The sequence below is a fragment of the Ornithorhynchus anatinus genome, chromosome 11 (genome assembly GCF_004115215.2).
Source record: "Ornithorhynchus anatinus isolate Pmale09 chromosome 11, mOrnAna1.pri.v4, whole genome shotgun sequence".
Classification (NCBI taxonomy): Eukaryota; Metazoa; Chordata; class Mammalia; order Monotremata; family Ornithorhynchidae; genus Ornithorhynchus; species Ornithorhynchus anatinus.
In genome coordinates, this window is record NC_041738.1 from 27437651 (window position 1) to 27455663 (window position 18013).

An 18013-nucleotide genomic window follows, 5' to 3' on the forward strand; every position below is an offset into this window, starting at 1 on the left:
GCCCCGCCCCCTTTTCCTCCCGCTTTTCATCCATAAATATGAAGGAATGAGCGAACGAATCCCCGCGTGCCGGGCCCCGCCCCCTTCACGTCAAGCCCCGCCCCCTTTTCCCATCCCGCGCGCGCCGGGCCCCGCCGTGCGCATGCTCCGCCCTCCGGGGAGGCGGGGGAGGAGGGAGGAGGGAGGAGGAGGAGGAGGAGGAAGGGGGCGGGTCGCGGGGGCGGGGGGCGGGTCGCGGGGCGGGGGCCCCCCCCCCCCCAGCCTCCGGCTCCGCGCCCACACTTTTAAATGTCCCGCTCGGGGCCCGGCGCAGGCACCGCCGTCAACGCCGACAGCGACCTATAAAGAGGGAGGAGGAGGAGGAGGAAGGAGGAGGAAGAAGAAGAAGAAGAAGAAGAAGGAGAAGAAGGAGGAGGAGGAGGAGAAGAAGAAGAGGCGGCGGCGGCGGCGGCGGCTGAGCGTGCTGCGCCCTGGCCGAGCCCGCCAGCGTGACGGCATCGCCGGGGTCCCCGGGGTGAGGAGTCCCGGAGGGGGCACCGGGGGGGTGGGGGCGGCAGGGCGGGGGGCCTATCGGGCCCGGAGAGAGGGAGGGAGGGAGGGAAGGAAGGATGGATGGAGGAGGAGGAGGAGGAGGAGGAAAGGAGGGAGGGAGCCCCGGGTGTCCCCGCCGCCCGGTCCCCTTCCGCCCTCCGTCCGTCCGTCCCTCCGTCCGTCCCTCCGTCCCTCCGTCCGTCCGTCCGTCCCGCCTTGCTTCTGCTCCCCTTCGGCCATTTTTCCGAGGGCTCCGGCCGGGGGCGGGGGCGGGGGCGGGGGCGGGGGCGGCTCAGGGCCGGGGGTTTGGGGCGGCCTCCCCGGGGCCGGGCCTCCTCCCGGCTTGGCCTCCTCAGGCCGCGGTGCCCGCCTCGGGCCGGGCTGGCCTCCCCGTCCTCGTCGTCCTCCCCGTCCTCCCCGTCCTCCCCGTCCTCCCCGTCCTCCCCGTCGTCGGTCGTGGGCCTCCTCAGGCCGGGATGGCCTCCCGTAGCCCCAGGCCTTCCTCCCCGGCCTCCTCCCGCCTTAACTTCCTCAGGCCGGGATGGCCTCCTCGGCCCAAGGCCTCCTCCCGTCTCGTGTCCTCAGCCCGGGTCGGCCCCCTCAGCCCCGGGCCTCCACAGCCCAGGACGGCCTCCTTAGCCCAAGGCCTCCTTTAGCCCCAGGCCTCCTCCCATCTCGTCTCCTCAGGCCGGGATGGCCCCCTCGGCCCCGGGCCTCCCCCTCCAGGCCTCCTCCCGTCTTGCCTCCTCAGGTGGCGATGGCCCCCTCAGCCCTCAGCCCTGGGCCTCCTCAGGCCGGGATGGCCTCCTTTAGCCCCAGGCCTCCTCCCATCTCGTCCCCTCAGGCCGGGATGGCCTCCTTTAGCCCCAGGCCTCCTCCCATCTCGTCCCCTCAGGCCGGGATGGCCTCCTTTAGCCCCGGGCCTCCTCCCATCTCGTCCCCTCAGGCCGGGATGGCCTCCTTTAGCCCCGGGCCTCCTCCCATCTCGTCCCCTCAGGCCGGGATGGCCTCCTTTAGCCCCAGGCCTCCTCCCATCTCGTCCCCTCAGGCCGGGATGGCCTCCTTTAGCCCCGGGCCTCCTCCCATCTCGTCCCCTCAGGCCGGGATGGCCTCCTTTAGCCCCGGGCCTCCTCCCATCTCGTCCCCTCAGGCCGGGATGGCCTCCTTTAGCCCCAGGCCTTCCTCCCCCGCCAAGGCCTCCTCCCATCTCGTCTCCTCAGGCCGGGATGGCCACCTCGGCCCAAGGCCTCCTCAGGCCGGGCCTCCTCCCGCCTTAACTTCCTCAGCCCGGGGTGGCCTCCTCAGCCCGGGGTGGCCTCCTCAGCCCAAGGCCTTCCTCCTCCCATCTCGTCTCGTCAGGCCGGGATGGCCACCTGGGCAAAAGGCCTCCCCACCCCCCAGGCCTCCTCCCATTTTGTCCCCTCAGCCCCGGAAGGCCTCCTCAGCCCCAGGCCTCCCCCTCCCTCCCGTCTTGCCTCCTCAACCCAAGATGACCACCTCAGGCCGGGGTGGCCTCCCCAGTCCTGGGCCTCCCACCTTGGTCACCTCCGTCCGGAGTGGCCACCTCGGCCCTGGGCCTCCTCCCGCCTTGGCCTCCTCGGCCCGGGATGGCCACCTCAGGCCAGGGTGGCCAGCTCGGCCCGGGGCGGCCCCGCTCCCGCTCCGGACCGGGCGGAGGCCGGAGGGCTTCGGGGAGGTGGTGCCCGGGGGGCCGCGAGGCGCCCCCCTCCCCGGCCCGGTCCGACCGTCCCCTCCTTCCCTCCCCGCGCAGTGATGCGGAGGAGGCGCTCGCCATGAGGGAAGACACCAACGCCGACTTCACGGGGCGCTCCAGGAAGAGGAAGGCGGACGTGGCCGTGGTGAGTACAGACGGGGCCGGGGGACCCCTCCGCGCACACGCACCCTGTCCCCGGACCCCCGGGCTGGAAACACCCCCAAGGGCCCCCCACCGCCGCCGGTCACGGGGCGGGAGGGAGGAGGGGAGGCGCGAACCCCGGGCCTGCCCCGCTCGCCCACCGACGCCTCCTTCTTCCGTCCGTGCCGCAGTTTCTGCAGGACCCCGACGAGGAAATCGCGAAAGCGGACGTGACCAAGAAGAGACAATTTGGGAACCAGGTAACGGTGGAGGGGCGGCCTCCGTCGCCCGCCGGCGCGGCCGTTGGGCGCGGGGTTTCCCGCCTCTCGACGTCGGTCTGCGGGCCGCCCTCCTGCGCTGCCCGACTTTAAGACCCTCGCCCGCCCCGCCACCCGCTCGCTCACCGGCAGGTTCGGGATTCTACCTCGCGGTTGAGCGAATGATGGGGGGGGGGGGGGGGTTATTCCGGTTCCCAGCTTAGCGTGGACCCGGCACCCTCTGGGACGAAGAAGGCCCCGGTCTCCCGTTTCACGCGGAGACCCGCGAGAGGCCCGAAAGGCGGCGGGCCTGACCGGTGAGTCGGGGAGAAAGGAGAAGACCTCCGGGGTTGGCAGATCGATGCCCCCCGAGGATCCCCAGGAGACACCACCTCTCCCCTTCTCTAAACAGAAAAAAAACCCTCCTACCCCTCTCCCGTCTCGCAACGCGCCGGATTCGGGCTCGCCCCGAGATATAATGGGTTAGTTTGTGATTCCAGTTGGCGCCCTTCACGGCTTTCGCGTCGTACGTCTAACCGTTAACTAGATAGGCCGCTTTCGACCGAGGTTTTCTTCCTTAAACTAGGGCGGGAGGATCTATTTTTATACTTTTTCCTTCCCCCCCCCCCCCACCCCACCAACAGTCGTACTGTGCCGGCACGCTTATCCGTCCCATAAGGAACCACCCAGTAGAATCACCCCCACACGATGTGATGTCGGACACCCCTCGTGAATAGAGTCTGCGCTATCTACGCTCCTCCAGAAGTGGCTGGCGATCAGAGTTATGTCTCGAGCTTGGGAAGCGCCGTATCTTTTCCCCCTCCTGGGTCGGGTCTGGGGACCTCGCCGAGAAGAGAGATGGGGTTGTGGCCGGGCACGGCGGGGGTGAGCCAGCGTCCTAAGGTGCGGGGGCGTCGTTTCATAGAGTGATGAATAATGCGTTGCGTCGAAACAGAAGCGGCAGCTGGATCTCTACTCTTGAAAGTGCCCCCGTAACAGATGGGCGGCATTGTTAGGAACGGTCGTCACCGCACACGTCGGACTGAGCGTATTGAGCCCTCGTGGGTACGATTCGGTGAACGCTGAAAGGGAGGTGCCCGCCTCCCGTTTTGAATAAATGCACGTGATTAAAATCAAGGCCATCGGTTCCGTTCGCCCCCTTCCTCCCAGGCTGCCCCGGCCGCCCCCCGGAGCCCTCTCCGGTGAAGCCCCGTCGGGTCTGCCCTGGGTGGGTTCTAGAAAACGGCCCCCGGCTCGGCCAAGGTCAAAACGGAAAGTTTTCGGATGCCCTCGGCTTTGAAGTCGACTCAGAAACTCTCCGTGGGTGCTGTTGGTGTTTTGTCTCTTCCCCCTTCCCCGGACAGAGCTCGAGCGGCACCGAGCGCGCGGTGAGACGCTTTGAAGCTCCTGCTCTATCTGAGAGGGGACCGTTGGAACTGATTCCCCGGCCTTCGACGGCTGCCGTCTCCGGGATGATGTCATTGGCTCTCGCTCCTCCGTTTTTATCACCTCTGGTCTCAAACCAAGCGGAACTCCGACGGTAGAACGAATAAAATCTGCCCAAATGTCCATCCCCTGGAACACGATTGAGGAATTTCTCGTGGCCTCCCAAACTTTAATGGAAAGTGGATCCCGGTGCCTTTTTTAATAGCTACCGGGCCATCTACGAACGAGGGGGTCTCTGAAGCTAGAACTGGGGGACTCCAACAAGTCTTTGAGGATAGTAGCGCTTGAAAATCCTCCTCTGATGCGGTGGTTATTACCGGTGTCATCCTTTCGGTGGGCCAATAATTAGGATAGATATTAAGTTCATTAGCAGTGCAACCGACCTGGGCCCCGCTGCCTACCGTCCTGCCGTATCATTAGTAACAGCAGCTTAGTGAAACTTCATCTGCTCAAAGCCGTGCCCAACTTTATGATGATACTGATCTTTTCTTTCCGTAAGGACCGTATTTTTTTTTTTAATGATTTTCCTACAGAGTCACCGTGCGTGCCTCGTGATGTTGATTCCTTTCTCGTTTGGGATTGAACCCTTGAGCCGAATTTTTAAACATTGGAGTTGCCGCTCAACCTTGTCCTTTTGGTTCTTTACGTGGTTCATTCAAATATTAAATGTCGAGAGACGGCACATTCCTGGGATCTGTTACCGGTGAAATGGTGGGGGTTTAGTTCTAATCCAGATGGGCTTTTTTTTTTTTTTGAAAAAAAAAAAAATGTACAACAGAAAATTGGGACATTAAAGAAGGCTTTGAACATACACCCAAGTCCTGTGTTATCATCGGTTTATGCTGTTTTAGAGTTTTTGCAAATCCTCTGTCGACTCAAGGTAGTCGCACTAGTGAAGCGTAGAGTAGCATTATTCCGTTTCCTCGGCTGTGGGCGGAGTTTCTGCCGTCGGGGAATAGTTACTCGGTGCTCAGTTCTGTGATTGTCCCTGTGACCCGCAGTTTTAGAGCTGCTGCCGGTTTATCCGCAAAGGCCCGCTCTCTCAGCCGTGCCAGCCGTCGGGGAGGGCGACCCCACTGCCGTGCCCGCAGAACTAGACTCCGGGCCCTCGGAGGTTGGAGCGAAATGAACCTGAAGATATCTCACGTGGCCCTTTGAATGGGCGTGACCGGGAGCGTCGCAGCAGTCGGCGGGGGGGGGGGGGGCGGGGGGGGAAGGTCGACGCTGTCGCGACACGGGGACCCGTGAAGGCCCGACACCTTGCGGCTCTCTCCAGGAGAGGATCATCTCCTCTTCTCGTTCAGAAAAGAGCATCCCTCCCCTTCCCCTCCCGCCCTCGGCCGTCCTAGCAGCCTGGAAGCGCGCGGGCCGTGTTTTCGACCCTCAGTGATGCTCTCTTGGAACTAGACGGAGTAGAAGCAGGTGGCTGATGGAATTTCAGAGTCGTATCTCAGAGGCGACGGGTTGCTGCCCCTAGTCACGTCGCCGAGCCTAATCGTAGATTGGATTTTGAATGGCAAGCGTCTCGGGCCTCTCCCCCCTCCGTTACCCCTCGATGGGGTAGGGCGGCGCTTGCGGGGAGTATAATAGTCGGGCACTACCCTGGCCCTCGAGGAGCCGACCGTCTAACGGAGGAGGCGGACTCCACCTGAGAGGGAAGGAAGGGGAGAACGGAAAGGGGGATGGGGGGACGAGGAAGTGCCGAGATAGGAGACCGTGCGGGTCGGTAACTTTGGAGGCGGGGAGGATTCCGAGGAAGCAGTCGGGAGGGGGAAACCTGAAGGCCTAGAGGAGGGGGAATTTCAGAAGGGCTTCGAAGGTGGGGATCGCCGTTGCCCGCCGGGTTTGAAGTGAGGGAGAGATCGCTCGAGGGAGGAGGCTGTGAGCGAGGGGTCGGAGGCGATCCCGAGGATCGATCGAGCGCTTTAAAACGATGCAAGTGCGCGTGGTTTCGTCTCCTGGACTGCGCTTCCGTCCAGCAAGGCTCCCTCGGATTCCTGGTCATCAAGATGGCTGCCTGGTCACTCGAAGGCAACTGTCTCCGGTTGGTTGGCGAAAGCAGGAAATCTACTGGAGTGTCTCTATAAGACTTAGTAGCGGCCTGATGGAGTTTGCTCCGATTTTCCCCAAATAGTCACTATTGATCCGAAACCCGTCCTTCGGGGAAGAATCGGAGGAGGGGCTCCGGGGTGTATATTCTGTAAACCCGGCTTGCGTTTGCTCAGAAACCTTCAACCCCAAAGATAAAATCGAAGCTTTCTCGGCGGGGAATGAAGGAAAAAGTTGAGCTGGTGGCTCTTTTTTTGTTTTTTCATTTTTAAGAAACAGACCGTGTGTGTTCTGAAGTCCATTCATTCAGTAGTATTTGAGCGCTTACTCTGTGCAGAGCACTGAACTGAGCGCTTGGAATGGACAATTCGGCCACAGATAGAGACGATCCCTGCCCAATAACCGGCTCACAGTCTCAACGCAAACTCCCGGCCCTAGCTGGCATCCCGATCTGAAGCCCCCCGACCCAAGAGACTTTGGCAGAGGGCTTCCAGCCTGGTAGTGCTGGTCCGGAAGGCGGCAACGAGCCATTTGGCTTGTAGACCTCCGTTTCACGTTTTGATGTCGTTCTGAGGTGAAAGAAACCAAGAGCGAGTGAAGTCGGGGGTGCTTGGAGCCTGGAGACTTCACTTTTCCGGATTCCCGATCCCAAATAGGTGGGGAGTTGCCAGCCGTGAGGACGGGGGGCCACCGGCCCGGGGGCTGGGCGCCGGGGAGAGAGAGGCCTAGCGAAGAGAGCCCGGGCCTGGGAGGCAGAAGACCCGGGTTCTAATCCCAGCTCTGCCGTGTGTCTGCTCTGCGGCCTTGGGGAACTCACTTACGGTCTCTGTGCCTCAGTTTCCTCATCTGTAAAACGGGGCGTCAGTTCCCGTTCTCCCTGCGACTTAGACTGCGAGCCCCGTGTGGGGACAGGGACTGCTTCATCCCGATTAACTTGGGTCTACCCCTGAGCTTAGTGCAGGACTCGGCGCACAGTAACTCTTTCTCAAGTACGGTGAATAATTTTATGAACGGGGAACACCCGGACGTGGGCCGAGTGTCCGGTCTGCGCAGACGACGCTGCTTCTTCACTAAAGAAGTACTTGAACTTCCTCCTCCTCCTCCTCCTCCTCCCCTGCTGTGCCCCATCTCATCTCCCCCCGACCCCCGCCAACACTCTAAAGAAGAGCTGGCCCTCCTGCATGTAAAGGCCGCAAAGCCACGTGGCCTGATGGCTAGAGCACGGCCCTGGGAGTCGGAGGTCCTGGGTTCTAATCCCGCCGCCCTTCTGCTGGGTGACCTTGGGCGAGTCGCTCCGCTTCTCTGTAGCTCAGTTTCCTCGTCTCTAAAACGGGGATTAAAGCTGGGAGCCCACTGTGGGACAAGGATCGGGTCCAACTTGATTAGCTTGTATCTCCCTCAGCGCTCAGCACAGTGCCTGGCACGTAGAAAGCGCTTAACCAATACCATTTGAGGGAAAAAAAAAAAAAAAGCAACGCGCTCAGGCCTCTCCAACCTGTCTGTCCCTCGAGTTCTGTCTAAACTGCAGTACGGCAGACTGAGTTGGCATTTAGACAAGTGGATATTACAGATGAAAATCCTAATATCCCACAGGGCGAAAATTTTCGGGACACAATAAATGAATTTCCTCTTTCTACTCCATCCGTACACATCGCGTTCAAGAGAAATAGCTTGAGAGTATCGTTTTCCTGGTTTGCTCTCGGGCAACAATCGTTCGAGACTAGAGCGTGACCGGGGAAAACGAATCGACTCTCCGTTACTCATCTCTACTCGTTAGCCACTCGAAACCGGCCAAGGTTGCCTCTTAAAAGCTGCTGTAAAATCTTGAAAGGGAAAGGCTAAAATGAGGGGTTCTAGTCTCTGTAACGTGCACGTTCTTAAACTATCCCACGTTACGGTGGGTCGCCGAGAGTAGGTTTTACGTCGAATCGTGGATCCGGGATGCACACCGGATACAAAATGGAAGAATAGTCATTTTGGCATTCGATAAGCGCTTATTGTGGGCCGGGCGCCGGACCAGGCACTGGGGTGGATACAAGCAAGTGGGGTTGGACACGGTCCCTGTCCCGACGGGGCTGACGGTCTTAATCCCCATTTTCCAGATGAGGCCACTGAGGTCCGGAGAAACAAAGCGGCTTGCCCCCGGTCAAACACACGGCAGAGCCGGGATTAGAACCCAGGTCCTCCCGACTCCCGACCGACTGGAGTGGGCTTAATCGAGAGCCGGTCTCGGCCCTCTGTTCCTCCTCACCAAGCCGAGCCGGGTTAGCTACCTCCAACCTAGCCCCGTTTGGAAAGATGGGGCAAACCCCAGTGGTCCTGTATGAAAAGTAGTTTCCAGGCAGTCCGTGTCTCCCATCTGGGGGAAGGCATTGAGGCCTAGGGGAAAGAGTCTGGGTCAGGGAGGCGGGAGCCTCGGGTTGGAGCCCCAGCTCCGGCCCGCTGGCTCAACTCGGGCGAGTCGCACCCTCTCTGCCTCGATTTTCCTCATCTGGGAAGCGGGGGTAAAATCGACCGCGAGCCCCGTCGGGGATGGCGTCCGACGGGAGACCTTGACTCTCCACCCCGGCGGCTGGCACGCGGCGAGGACTTAACGGACGGCGTAAGGAGAAGAACCCGCGCGTGTCGTTTCAGCCGTGGAACAACGGTGACGCGATCTACGGGAATCCCTGCGCCCTGATTCCCACACCCGACAAAGAGGATGATCCGGCATCCCCATCCTCCCCTTATGGACTTCGGAGATTTAATCTGACCAGAACGTCACCGTTACCGTTACTGGGGTGCGTATTTTACCCTCTGCAGGACACCCCCCCCCCCCCCCCATCACCCACCCGCCCCCAAACCACCCCCAGACTCCTTACCTCTTCACTCCGTCGCTTCTCCCGGTGAACACGTAAGCACACTAAGCAAGTGTTTCGTCTTTTGTAGCTGGGCAAACAGAGATGAGGTTTGGAAAATCATGTTAAATAAAGAGCAGACATACCTGAGGGATAAGCACTTCTTGCAGAGGCACCCACTTCTGCAACCTAAAATGCGAGCGATTCTTCTGGATTGGCTAATGGAGGTGAGTCCCTACTGCGTCCGTCGCGGAAAGGGTGATCCGAGCAAGGGGTCCGGCGGGGTCCCGGTCGAATTCCGCCCCTCCCCCCCCCGGGGGTAAAGCGCCCCCGCCGCTCGTCCGGCCGCTCGTCCAAGCTCCTCGTCCGGCCGCCTCTCCCCAGGCGGAGAACCCGGAGGAGACCCGGTTCCGTCTCTTGGCGCGGGGTGGGAAGCATCTGCGAGCCCACCGTCTGATTCCTCTCGGCGGGCGGTGGAGAGGCCGGCCGTTTTTGGGGTGGCTCACCGACGGGTCACCCGGTCCTCTCTGGAATCCGATCCGCCACGGGGAGAGCTCGACCGCCCGGCGTCGGACGGGATTTTCGAACGGTCGGGGCCCTATCTGCCTCCCGCAGCTCTAGCCTGGAATAGAGGACTTTGTATCCCGTTGAGATGGTTTTAATATCGGAAGGTGGCAGATGTGATGTCTTACTCTCACGTCAGCGCTTTAACGAGGTCTCAAAAACGGGCTTCGTTAGGAAGGTTCGTCGATGCCACTGGCTTTGAATTTTTAAAATGGAAATCTCCCTTAAGATGTCGCTGGCTGGATGGGTGTAAATAAGAAGATCTCCCGTATCTTTTTGGATCTAGACATCTGTGGGTTTAAACTCCAGATTACAGATAACTATGGAGCCCTCTAGGTATTCAGAACGCCACGTTTTCGTCACCTGTGAAGTTTTTACCCACTGGGCGCAGCTTAAGCTAAAGGCAGGTGCCGAGTCAAGTTTTACGTCGGAAAACCCGGCTTTACTCTAGAAGCGAAACCACCCCTCGTCGACTGAGCCGCGCTTTGTCGGAAATGAACGGTAAACTCGAGATCTGAAACCCATTCTTAGATCTGAAATCTGCAGACCAACACCGGGCTCAGTCCTCCGGAAACAGACTCCGTCGAAATGCCCGGCCCGGACTCTCTCCTGGAGGCGTGTTCCCAAATTAGTGAAGGGGGTACGGGGTCTATTTAAAAAGCAGTTTGGGGCGCGCCCCGCCTAGACCGTCGGCTTCAGGTTTTGATTGCTGACGGTGCTTCTCGGCGGGACGATGCTTCCTGTTAGTTCATTTTGGTATTTAAATGTGTTAACCTTCCTTTCCAGCCACCTAGTGGTGTGAGATTAACAGGGATTTTGTCGTGCCACAGCGGTTTGAAGAAATCTTACGGTGTAATTTTGCAGTCCCGGTCTGTCCAAAAAAAAAATCCAGGAATTCGGAACAGAAAGCGTGCTCGTGGGGGTGGGAGCTGGAGAGAAGAAAGAGTATAAAAGCGGTTCCCATCCTATAAGAAAAGAGGCTTGTCATCCTCCTGTCTTCGGTGACCCGTCTCCTCACCTAAAGTTAAGACTTTATAGCGTAATAAAAGCTTTCCTGCGGATAACTGTATTGACGGTTTTGTTTTTTTTTTAAATATCTCTCCAGGTGTGTGAAGTCTATAAGCTTCACCGGGAAACGTTCTACTTAGCGCAGGATTTCTTCGATCGATTTATGGCAACGCAACAAAACATAGTAAAAACGCTACTGCAGCTTATCGGGATCTCGTCTCTATTTATAGCGGCCAAACTCGAGGTAAGTTGTTAACGCGTGCGGCGTCTCGGGGGCCCGGGGTGAGGACTGGGGAAGATGATTCAGTCGAATGCGTAGACCAGAGAAAACCCGTGGTCTGGTGCCGAGGGCGAGGACCTGGGTCCCGATCTCAGCTCTGCCGCTCGCCGGCTCCGCGGCTTCTGGGCGGCTCTCTCAGCTCCTCTCATTTCCCCTTCACCCGTTCCCTTCCGCCTCGCGTTTTTGGATTTGCACCCTCTATGCGCCCCTCCTCCCTCAGCCCCACAGCGCTTAGGTACGTATCTCTCATCTGTAAGCTCGTGAGCTCCTTGTGGGCAGGGAACGTGTCTACCGGGTCCGTGTCGTACTCTCCCGAGCGCTCGGCGCCGTGCCGGGCAGACGGCGAACGCTCACGACTGATTCTCTGGGCCTCGGTTTCCTCATCTGAACGGTGCCCGTTGTGCCTTCCGCTTACGCCGGGAGCCCCGCGCGGCTTCGCGACCGGGTCTGACCCGAGCGTGCTGCGTCGAGTCCGGCGCTTGGCACGTAGTGAGAGTCTAACCCAAGCGCCGCTCTCGATATTTCCGCATCCCCTTCGGGCGGTAAAGGATCGGACTGACGGGGAGGGGCCGGACCCGGAAAGGGAAGATGAAGGGTCAAACTCGGAAGCTCCCGGGGAACTCGACCGTTTGCAGAATTTCCTCCGAAGCTCACCCTCTCTCCTTTCTCTGGCGCCCTTCTTTGAGACGTCGATGGCCGTGGCCACCGGAGGGTCCCCGTTGAGCTGCGGGAGCGGAAGGGAGGGCCCGCCGAGGGGAGGTCTGGGGGGCCCGAGGACACCCGGGCCGTTGGACGATCGACTGGTCCGTTCATTGCCCTACCCTTCCAAGCGCTTAGTACGGTGCTTTGCGCGCAGCGCGCGCTCAATAAACGGCGACCGGATGAACGAATAAGGGTAGGGCCCGGCGAGCCCCCGCCGGCCGCCGGGTCACGGCCCGGCGTCGGTGCCGGGCCGCGGTGTCCGTCCCCCCCCCCCCCCCCCCCCCAACGAGGAAAACCGGTGCCCGGCCCCCGCCGGGTCCTAACCCCGCTCGCTGGGCTCGGTTCCCCAGCGGGAGGCCGGCGGGCAGGGGGGTGGCGGGTGGCACTGCCCAGAGCGGCGTGACTTAGTGGATGGAGCGCGGGCCCGGGACTCGTCGGTCTCCCCCGATTAGACCGTGAGCCCGTCACTGGGCAGGGACTGTCTCTATCCGGTTGCCAAATTGTCCGTCCCAAGCGCCCAGTGCACCTAGTGAGCGCTCAATAAAGACGACTGAATGAATGAGTCGGACGCTCACGGGTTCTGATCCCGGCTCTGCCACCTGTCAGCTGCGTGACTGTGGGCGAGTCACTTCACTTCTCTGGGCCTCAGTTACCTCATCTGGAAAATGAGGATTAAGGCGGTGAGCCCCATGGGGGACAACCCGATTCTCCTGTGTCTCCCCCGGCGCTCAGGACGGTGCTCTGCACGTAGTAAGCGCTTCACAGATACCGACGTTATCATCTGCCGTGTGACCCCGAGTAAGTCGCTTAGAGAAGCGGCCCGGCCCAGTGGAAAGAGCCCGGGCTTGGGAGTCCGAGGCCGTGGGTTCGACTCCCGGCTCTGCCGCTTGTCAGCCGTGTGACTGGGCGAGTCACTTCACTTCTCTGGGCCTCGGCGACCTCATCTGGAAAATGGGGACGGAGTCCGGGAGCCTCCCGTGGGACGACCCGATGACCCCGTATCTCCCCCAGCGCTTAGAACGGCGCTCTGCACCTAGTAAGCGCTTAACAGACGCCAACGTTATCGTTGTTATTCTCCGGACCTCGGTTACCTCATCCGGAAAAGGAAGACTGAGGCCGGGAGCCCCAGGTGGGACGGGGATCGCGTCCAACCCGATGTGCTCGTCTCCGCTTAGTACGCTGCCCGGCACCTGCCGAGTGCCTAACAGACGCCAGCGTCGTTATCGACGGGATCAGGCACGAGCCTGGGAGTCGGAAGGACCTGGATTCTAATCCCTCCCCCGCCGCTCGTCTGCTGGCTGACCCTGGGCAAGTCGCTTCACTTCTCCGGGCCTCCGTTCCCACGGCCGGGATTAAGACGGCGAGCCTGATGCAGGACAGGGACTGTGTCCCCCACCCAGTGACCTCCTGTCCACCCCGGCGCTTAGCGCAGCGCCTGGCACGTAGCAGGCGCTCAACAAACACCACAGTTATCCTCATCACCCCCGCCCCCCGGCCGCAGGCCCCGGGCCGGAGGGCTCCGCGCCCGGTGCGAAGCCCGGCCTTCGTTCTCCAGAGGAGGGGCCGCCGTCGTCGCGGCGGCGGCCAGTTAGCCGGTCGTCCGCGACGACCGCGTCGCGCGCGGCGTGTCGCAATTCGCCCGCCTTCAAACCCGTCGACCGCCGTTTCCACCAGAGCGGACTACGGCCGTCGGGCGCACCGCCGCGGAAACAGATCTCCGCCCCGTTTTACGGCGGTGCGTGAGATTTTTCTTTTCCCATTTGACCGCAGGAGATCTACCCGCCTAAGTTGCACCAGTTTGCGTACGTAACAGACGGGGCCTGTACGGAAGATGAAATTCTCAGCATGGAGCTGATCATAATGAAAGTAAGTCCAGCAGCTCAAACCCGACACTTCGCGAACCGGTCCGCGGTCAGACGTCTTCGAGGAAAACAGAGGCTTCGAAGGGGGGGGGGCGGACGCGTGGTGCTTTCCCCCCCCCCCCCCCCCCTCCTTCTTCCGTCCCGCGTGATGAGATTCCTTAAAAGTCACCGGGCTCGGGAGGGCGTCGGCTTCCCCGGGCCCCCCTCGGTGCCGGCCCGCCTCCGGACCGCACCCTCTTCCCTCTCTTCTAGGCCCTCAAGTGGAATTTGAGCCCCCTGACGGTTGTGTCCTGGTTAAACGTATACATGCAAGTCGCGTACCTGAATGATTTTTACGAAGTGCTGGTGCCCCGGTACCCCCAGCAGATCTTCGTCCAGATCACGGAGGTATCGTACGACGGCCCCCCTCGGGAGACGATCGCGTACCGGTAGGCCGCGGCGGAGCGCGACCCACCGCTCCCTCTCTCCCTAGCTCTTGGATCTCTGCGTGCTGGACGTCGGCTGCCTAGAGTTCCCTTACGGCGTGCTCGCCGCCTCGGCCCTGTACCATTTCTCTTCGTCCGAGCTGATGCGGAAGGTCTCAGGTAGGCGAGACCCCGGCGGCCCCGGCGGGGCGGCCGGGAGCCCGTCCGGCGCCGAGCCGAAGGAGCCGACGTCCCCTCTCCTCCCCTCCAGGCTACGAGTGGCGCGACGTCGAGGAGTGCGTGAAGTGGATGGTCCCGTTTGCTGTGGCCATAAGGGAGGCGGGGAGTTCGAAACTGAAACGCTTCAGGGGCGTTCCGACCGAAGACCTGCACAACATACAGACGCACGTGAACAGCTTGGATTTGCTGGTGAGCGACGGGCCCCGCGCGGTTGCTCTCAGGCAGCCGGTCCGCGATCTGAAAACCGGAGGCGACGCCCGCCGTGGGGTCGGCAGATGGAAGGGGGGCGGGGGGGGGGGATCGGGGGCGTCTCTCGGCCCGGCGGTTCGCGGTACCTGTCGGGCGCTACCGAGCGAGCCCGTCGTTGGGCGGGGATTGTCTCTGCCCGCTGCCAAGCTGTCCGTCCCGAGCGCTCAGCGCGGTGCTCTGCACATAGGAAGCGCTCAGTGAATACGAACGAATGAGGACGGAGCGCCGTGCTGAGCGCCCGGGAGAGCCCACGACCGGCCGGTCGCCGGGCGCGTCCCTGGCCCGCGGCGAGCTTCCGGCGGTCAGGTGACGGTAGGGAAGCAGCGTGGCCCGGTGGAAGGAGGCCGGGCTCGGGGGTCGGAGGTCACGGCTTCGAATGCCGGCTCCGACACTCGTCAGCCGTGGGACTGCGGGCGAGTCCCTTCGCTTCTCTGCGCCTCGGTTCCCTCGTCTGGAAAATGGGGATGAAGACCGTGAGCCTCACGGGGGACAAGCTGATTCCCCTGTATCTCCCCCAGCGCTTAGAACGGTGCGCTGCCCGTCGTAGGCGCTTAACAGATACCGACATTATCATCATTATTATTACCGAGAGGATGCTCACGTCGATTCTCCCGGCGTCGTTACGGAGGGAGGAGGCTGACGCTCTCCTTTTTCACAGGGATGAAAAGAGGAATGGGTGGCTCTGATTGGCCCGGGGTGTCTGGGGTAAGTTGTAGAACCGGCGCGACTCAGTGGCAAGAGCCCGGGCTGGGGAGTCAGAGGTCGTGGGTTCAAATCCCGGTTCAGCCGGCTGCGCGACTTCGGGCGAGTCACTTCGCCCCCCCCCCGGGCCTCAGTGGCCTCATCTGGAAAATGGGGATGACGACCGCGAACCCCACGTGGGACAACCCGATCGCCTCGCGGCCCCCCCCCCCCCCGGCGCTTAGGACGGTGCTTCGCACATAGTAAGCGCTTAACAGACGCCATAATTAGAGGGAAGCCGGGTGCCTCAGCGGAAGGAGCCCGGGCTTGGGAGTCGGAGGCCGTGGGTTCGAATCCCAGCTCTGCCGCTTGTCAGCTGCGGGACCGTGGGCGAGTCACTTCACTTCTCTGGGCCTGTTACCTCATCTGCGAAATGGGGAGGAAGACCGTGGGCCTCACGTGGGGCGACCCGACGACCCCGCGTCTACCCCAGCGCTTAGCGCGGCGCTCGGCACGCAGTAAGCGCTTACCGGATACCAACCTTAGTAAACCTAAACTCTGTTGGGCCAAGAATCAGAGAGGGTGATTAATCCGTCGTATTCATCGAGCGCTTACTACGTGCGGGGCAGAGTGCTAAGCCCTCGGGAGAGTACAGCGTAACGGAGTTGAGCCGAACGGCTTCCGACTCTTAGTACCCGGGGGGATTTGTGAAATACTCTCCCCGCCGCATCCCCCGGGCCTTACCGAGGGCCCGTTTCCGCCAAGAGGCCTTTTCCAGCCTGGGCCCCGTTTCTCCGCAACCCCCGTTCCCTTCTGCGTCGCCCTGATCCGCTCCCTCCGTTCTCTCCGCCACCCCCGGCCCCACGGCACTCGGTAAACATCTGTTGTTCTCTTTATCCGTATCGACGTCTGCCTCCCCGGCCGGACCGGGAGCTCGTCGCGGGCAGGGATCGGCACCGTTTATCGTCGTACCGTACTTTCCCGAGCGCCCCGCCCACGGGAAGCGCCTGCTAAATACGATCGAACGAAAGAAGGAATCGAGTCCGGTCACGGGACTCTACTCGGGCTTCCGAAGCGATCTAGGGAAGGAGGTGGACGATCGGGAGGGACCCCCGGCACGCTCCGCTTGGGGATATTTCGTTCCGCGACGCCCGGTTTGCGTCCGCGATACCCCGGTTCCTTTCATTCGATCGTATTTATCGAGCGCTTACCGTGCGCAGAGCACCGTGCCGAGCTCTCGGAGGGTACGGTTCAGCAGCAGGGACGATCCCCGCCCGCGCGGGGCTTACGAGGGGGGGGGGGGGGGACCGGAGGTCTTCGCCGTCTGCCAAACTAACCACTTGCGATTACCGACCTTCCGCATCGCCCCCCGAACTCCTCCCTACGTGCCCGACCTGTTGGCTCGGGAGTGACTTGGGGGCGCGTCCGGGGATTCCCGAGTCGGCGCCGCGGGGAGGACGGCAGCCTAGAGCGAGGATCCGGGAAGGGCGACGGAAGAGCCGCTCTGGTAAGCCTCCCTCCGTTGTCTCGTTCCAGGACAGAGCTCAAGCAAAGCAAGCCATATTGGCTGAACACAATAGGACTTCTCCTCTCCCCACCGGCGTCCTGACGCCCCCGCAGAGCAGCAAGAAACAGACCACTGAGCGGAAGGCAGTGTGACTGCCGACGTTTCCCGTCAGAGACAGTTTTGCCCAAGTGCCCGTTCCAAGTTCTGCTCCGTCCAGTGCCGCCCGGGGAGTTTCTCAGCTTTTATGGAATATTTTTTTTTTAAAAAAAAAAAAACAAAAAAAAAACGGAAAGCCGCCCCTCTTCCCCGGGGGGCGGTTCTCTCGACAGAAGAAACTCCCGTTTCTCTGGGGGCCGGGGGGAGGGTGGGGGAAGTGTTTTTGGTTTGGTTTTTTTTTTACGGAACTATTATTTTAAACGGGTCGAGTACACCGGCCACCTAAAGAACACTGACGAGTGGTCCCGATGCTGCTAAGGAAGGTGATACTTGACTCCGCCAACTCATCACACGCGACACACGCGCACGCTTGAAGTCAAGAAGCGGGATCTCTGCTTCGCGGGGGTCGCTTCAGATCGGCTGGCTCGGGAAATGGCCGAGAGCGTTGGGAGGAGGAGGGCGAGTCGGCCGAGGAAGGTAGCACGTTTTTAAAGCTTTTTTCTCTCCCCCCCCCACCCCCCCCCCCCGCATTATCGACGCCTTTTCCGAACCCCCCTATGTAAATGCTGCTATGTCTCCGTATATCGATTCTTAATAAAGATGCCGTCTTCGAGACGGTTAGTTTTATGGAACTCGGTCTGGTGATTAAAGTCGGAGCTCAGTGCGGTCTTCCGTTTTTGTTTCGGGGCCGGGGGTCGGCGTTGGGATAGGGCGTCCGACCTCTTACTCCGAAACGTGGGTTGGCCCTTTACAAATGCCCTTGCCGGTCGTCTCTCGTGGAGAGGGAGAACGTGGGCGCGGCCGGTAGACCAAAGAGGCTGGCGGGGATCCTCCTCTTGTCTTCATCTTCGTCTCCTACGGTAATTATATCCGTGGTATCGGTCAAGCGCCTACCGGGCGCCGGGCGCCGTACTGAGGGCCGGGATGGATACGAGCAGATCGGGTCGAACACGGTTCCCGGCCCACGCTGGGCTCGCAGGCTCGGTCCCCGTTTTACAGACGAGGAGACCGAGGCCCGGACCAGTGAGGTGATAACGTCGGTACCCGTCGAGCGCCTGCTGTGGGCCGAGCACCGTTCTGAGCGCCGGGGGAGATCCGGGGTCGTCGGGTCGTCCCGCGTGAGGCTCACGGTCAATCCCCGTTTTACAGATGAGGGAACCGAGGGCCCAGAGAAGCGAAGCGACTCGCCCACGGTCGCCCGGCTGACGGGCGGCGGAGCCGGGATTAGGACCCGTGACCTCTGATTCCCAAGCCCGGGCTCTCTCCACTGAGCCACGACACCGTCGGTATCCGTCAAGCGCTTACTGCGGGCCGAGCGCCGTTCTAAGCGACGGGGGAGATACGGGGGTCATCGGGTCGTCCCGCGTGAGGCTCACGGTCAATCC

General features: G+C 61.4%; 1 protein-coding gene across 2 annotated transcripts; it reads left to right on the forward strand.

Annotated features, from left to right (window-relative positions):
* Positions 1–409: 409 nt before the first annotated feature.
* CCNE1 (cyclin E1) lies at positions 410–17260 on the forward strand. 2 transcript variants are annotated; one of them, XM_029075757.2, is made up of 12 exons: positions 410–514; positions 2303–2390; positions 2578–2646; positions 8773–8918; positions 9067–9202; positions 10645–10791; positions 13300–13395; positions 13644–13778; positions 13864–13975; positions 14067–14224; positions 14943–14989; positions 16502–17260. In XM_029075757.2, exons 2-11 carry the CDS (start codon positions 2325–2327, stop codon positions 14946–14948), a joined length of 1071 nt encoding a protein of 356 aa, XP_028931590.1. In that variant the 5' UTR covers positions 410–514; positions 2303–2324; the 3' UTR covers positions 14949–14989; positions 16502–17260. The 2 variants fall into 2 exon arrangements, with proteins under 2 accessions (XP_028931590.1, XP_028931588.1); XM_029075755.2 differs by lacking the exon at positions 14943–14989.
* The last annotated feature ends 753 nt before the right edge of the window (positions 17261–18013 follow it).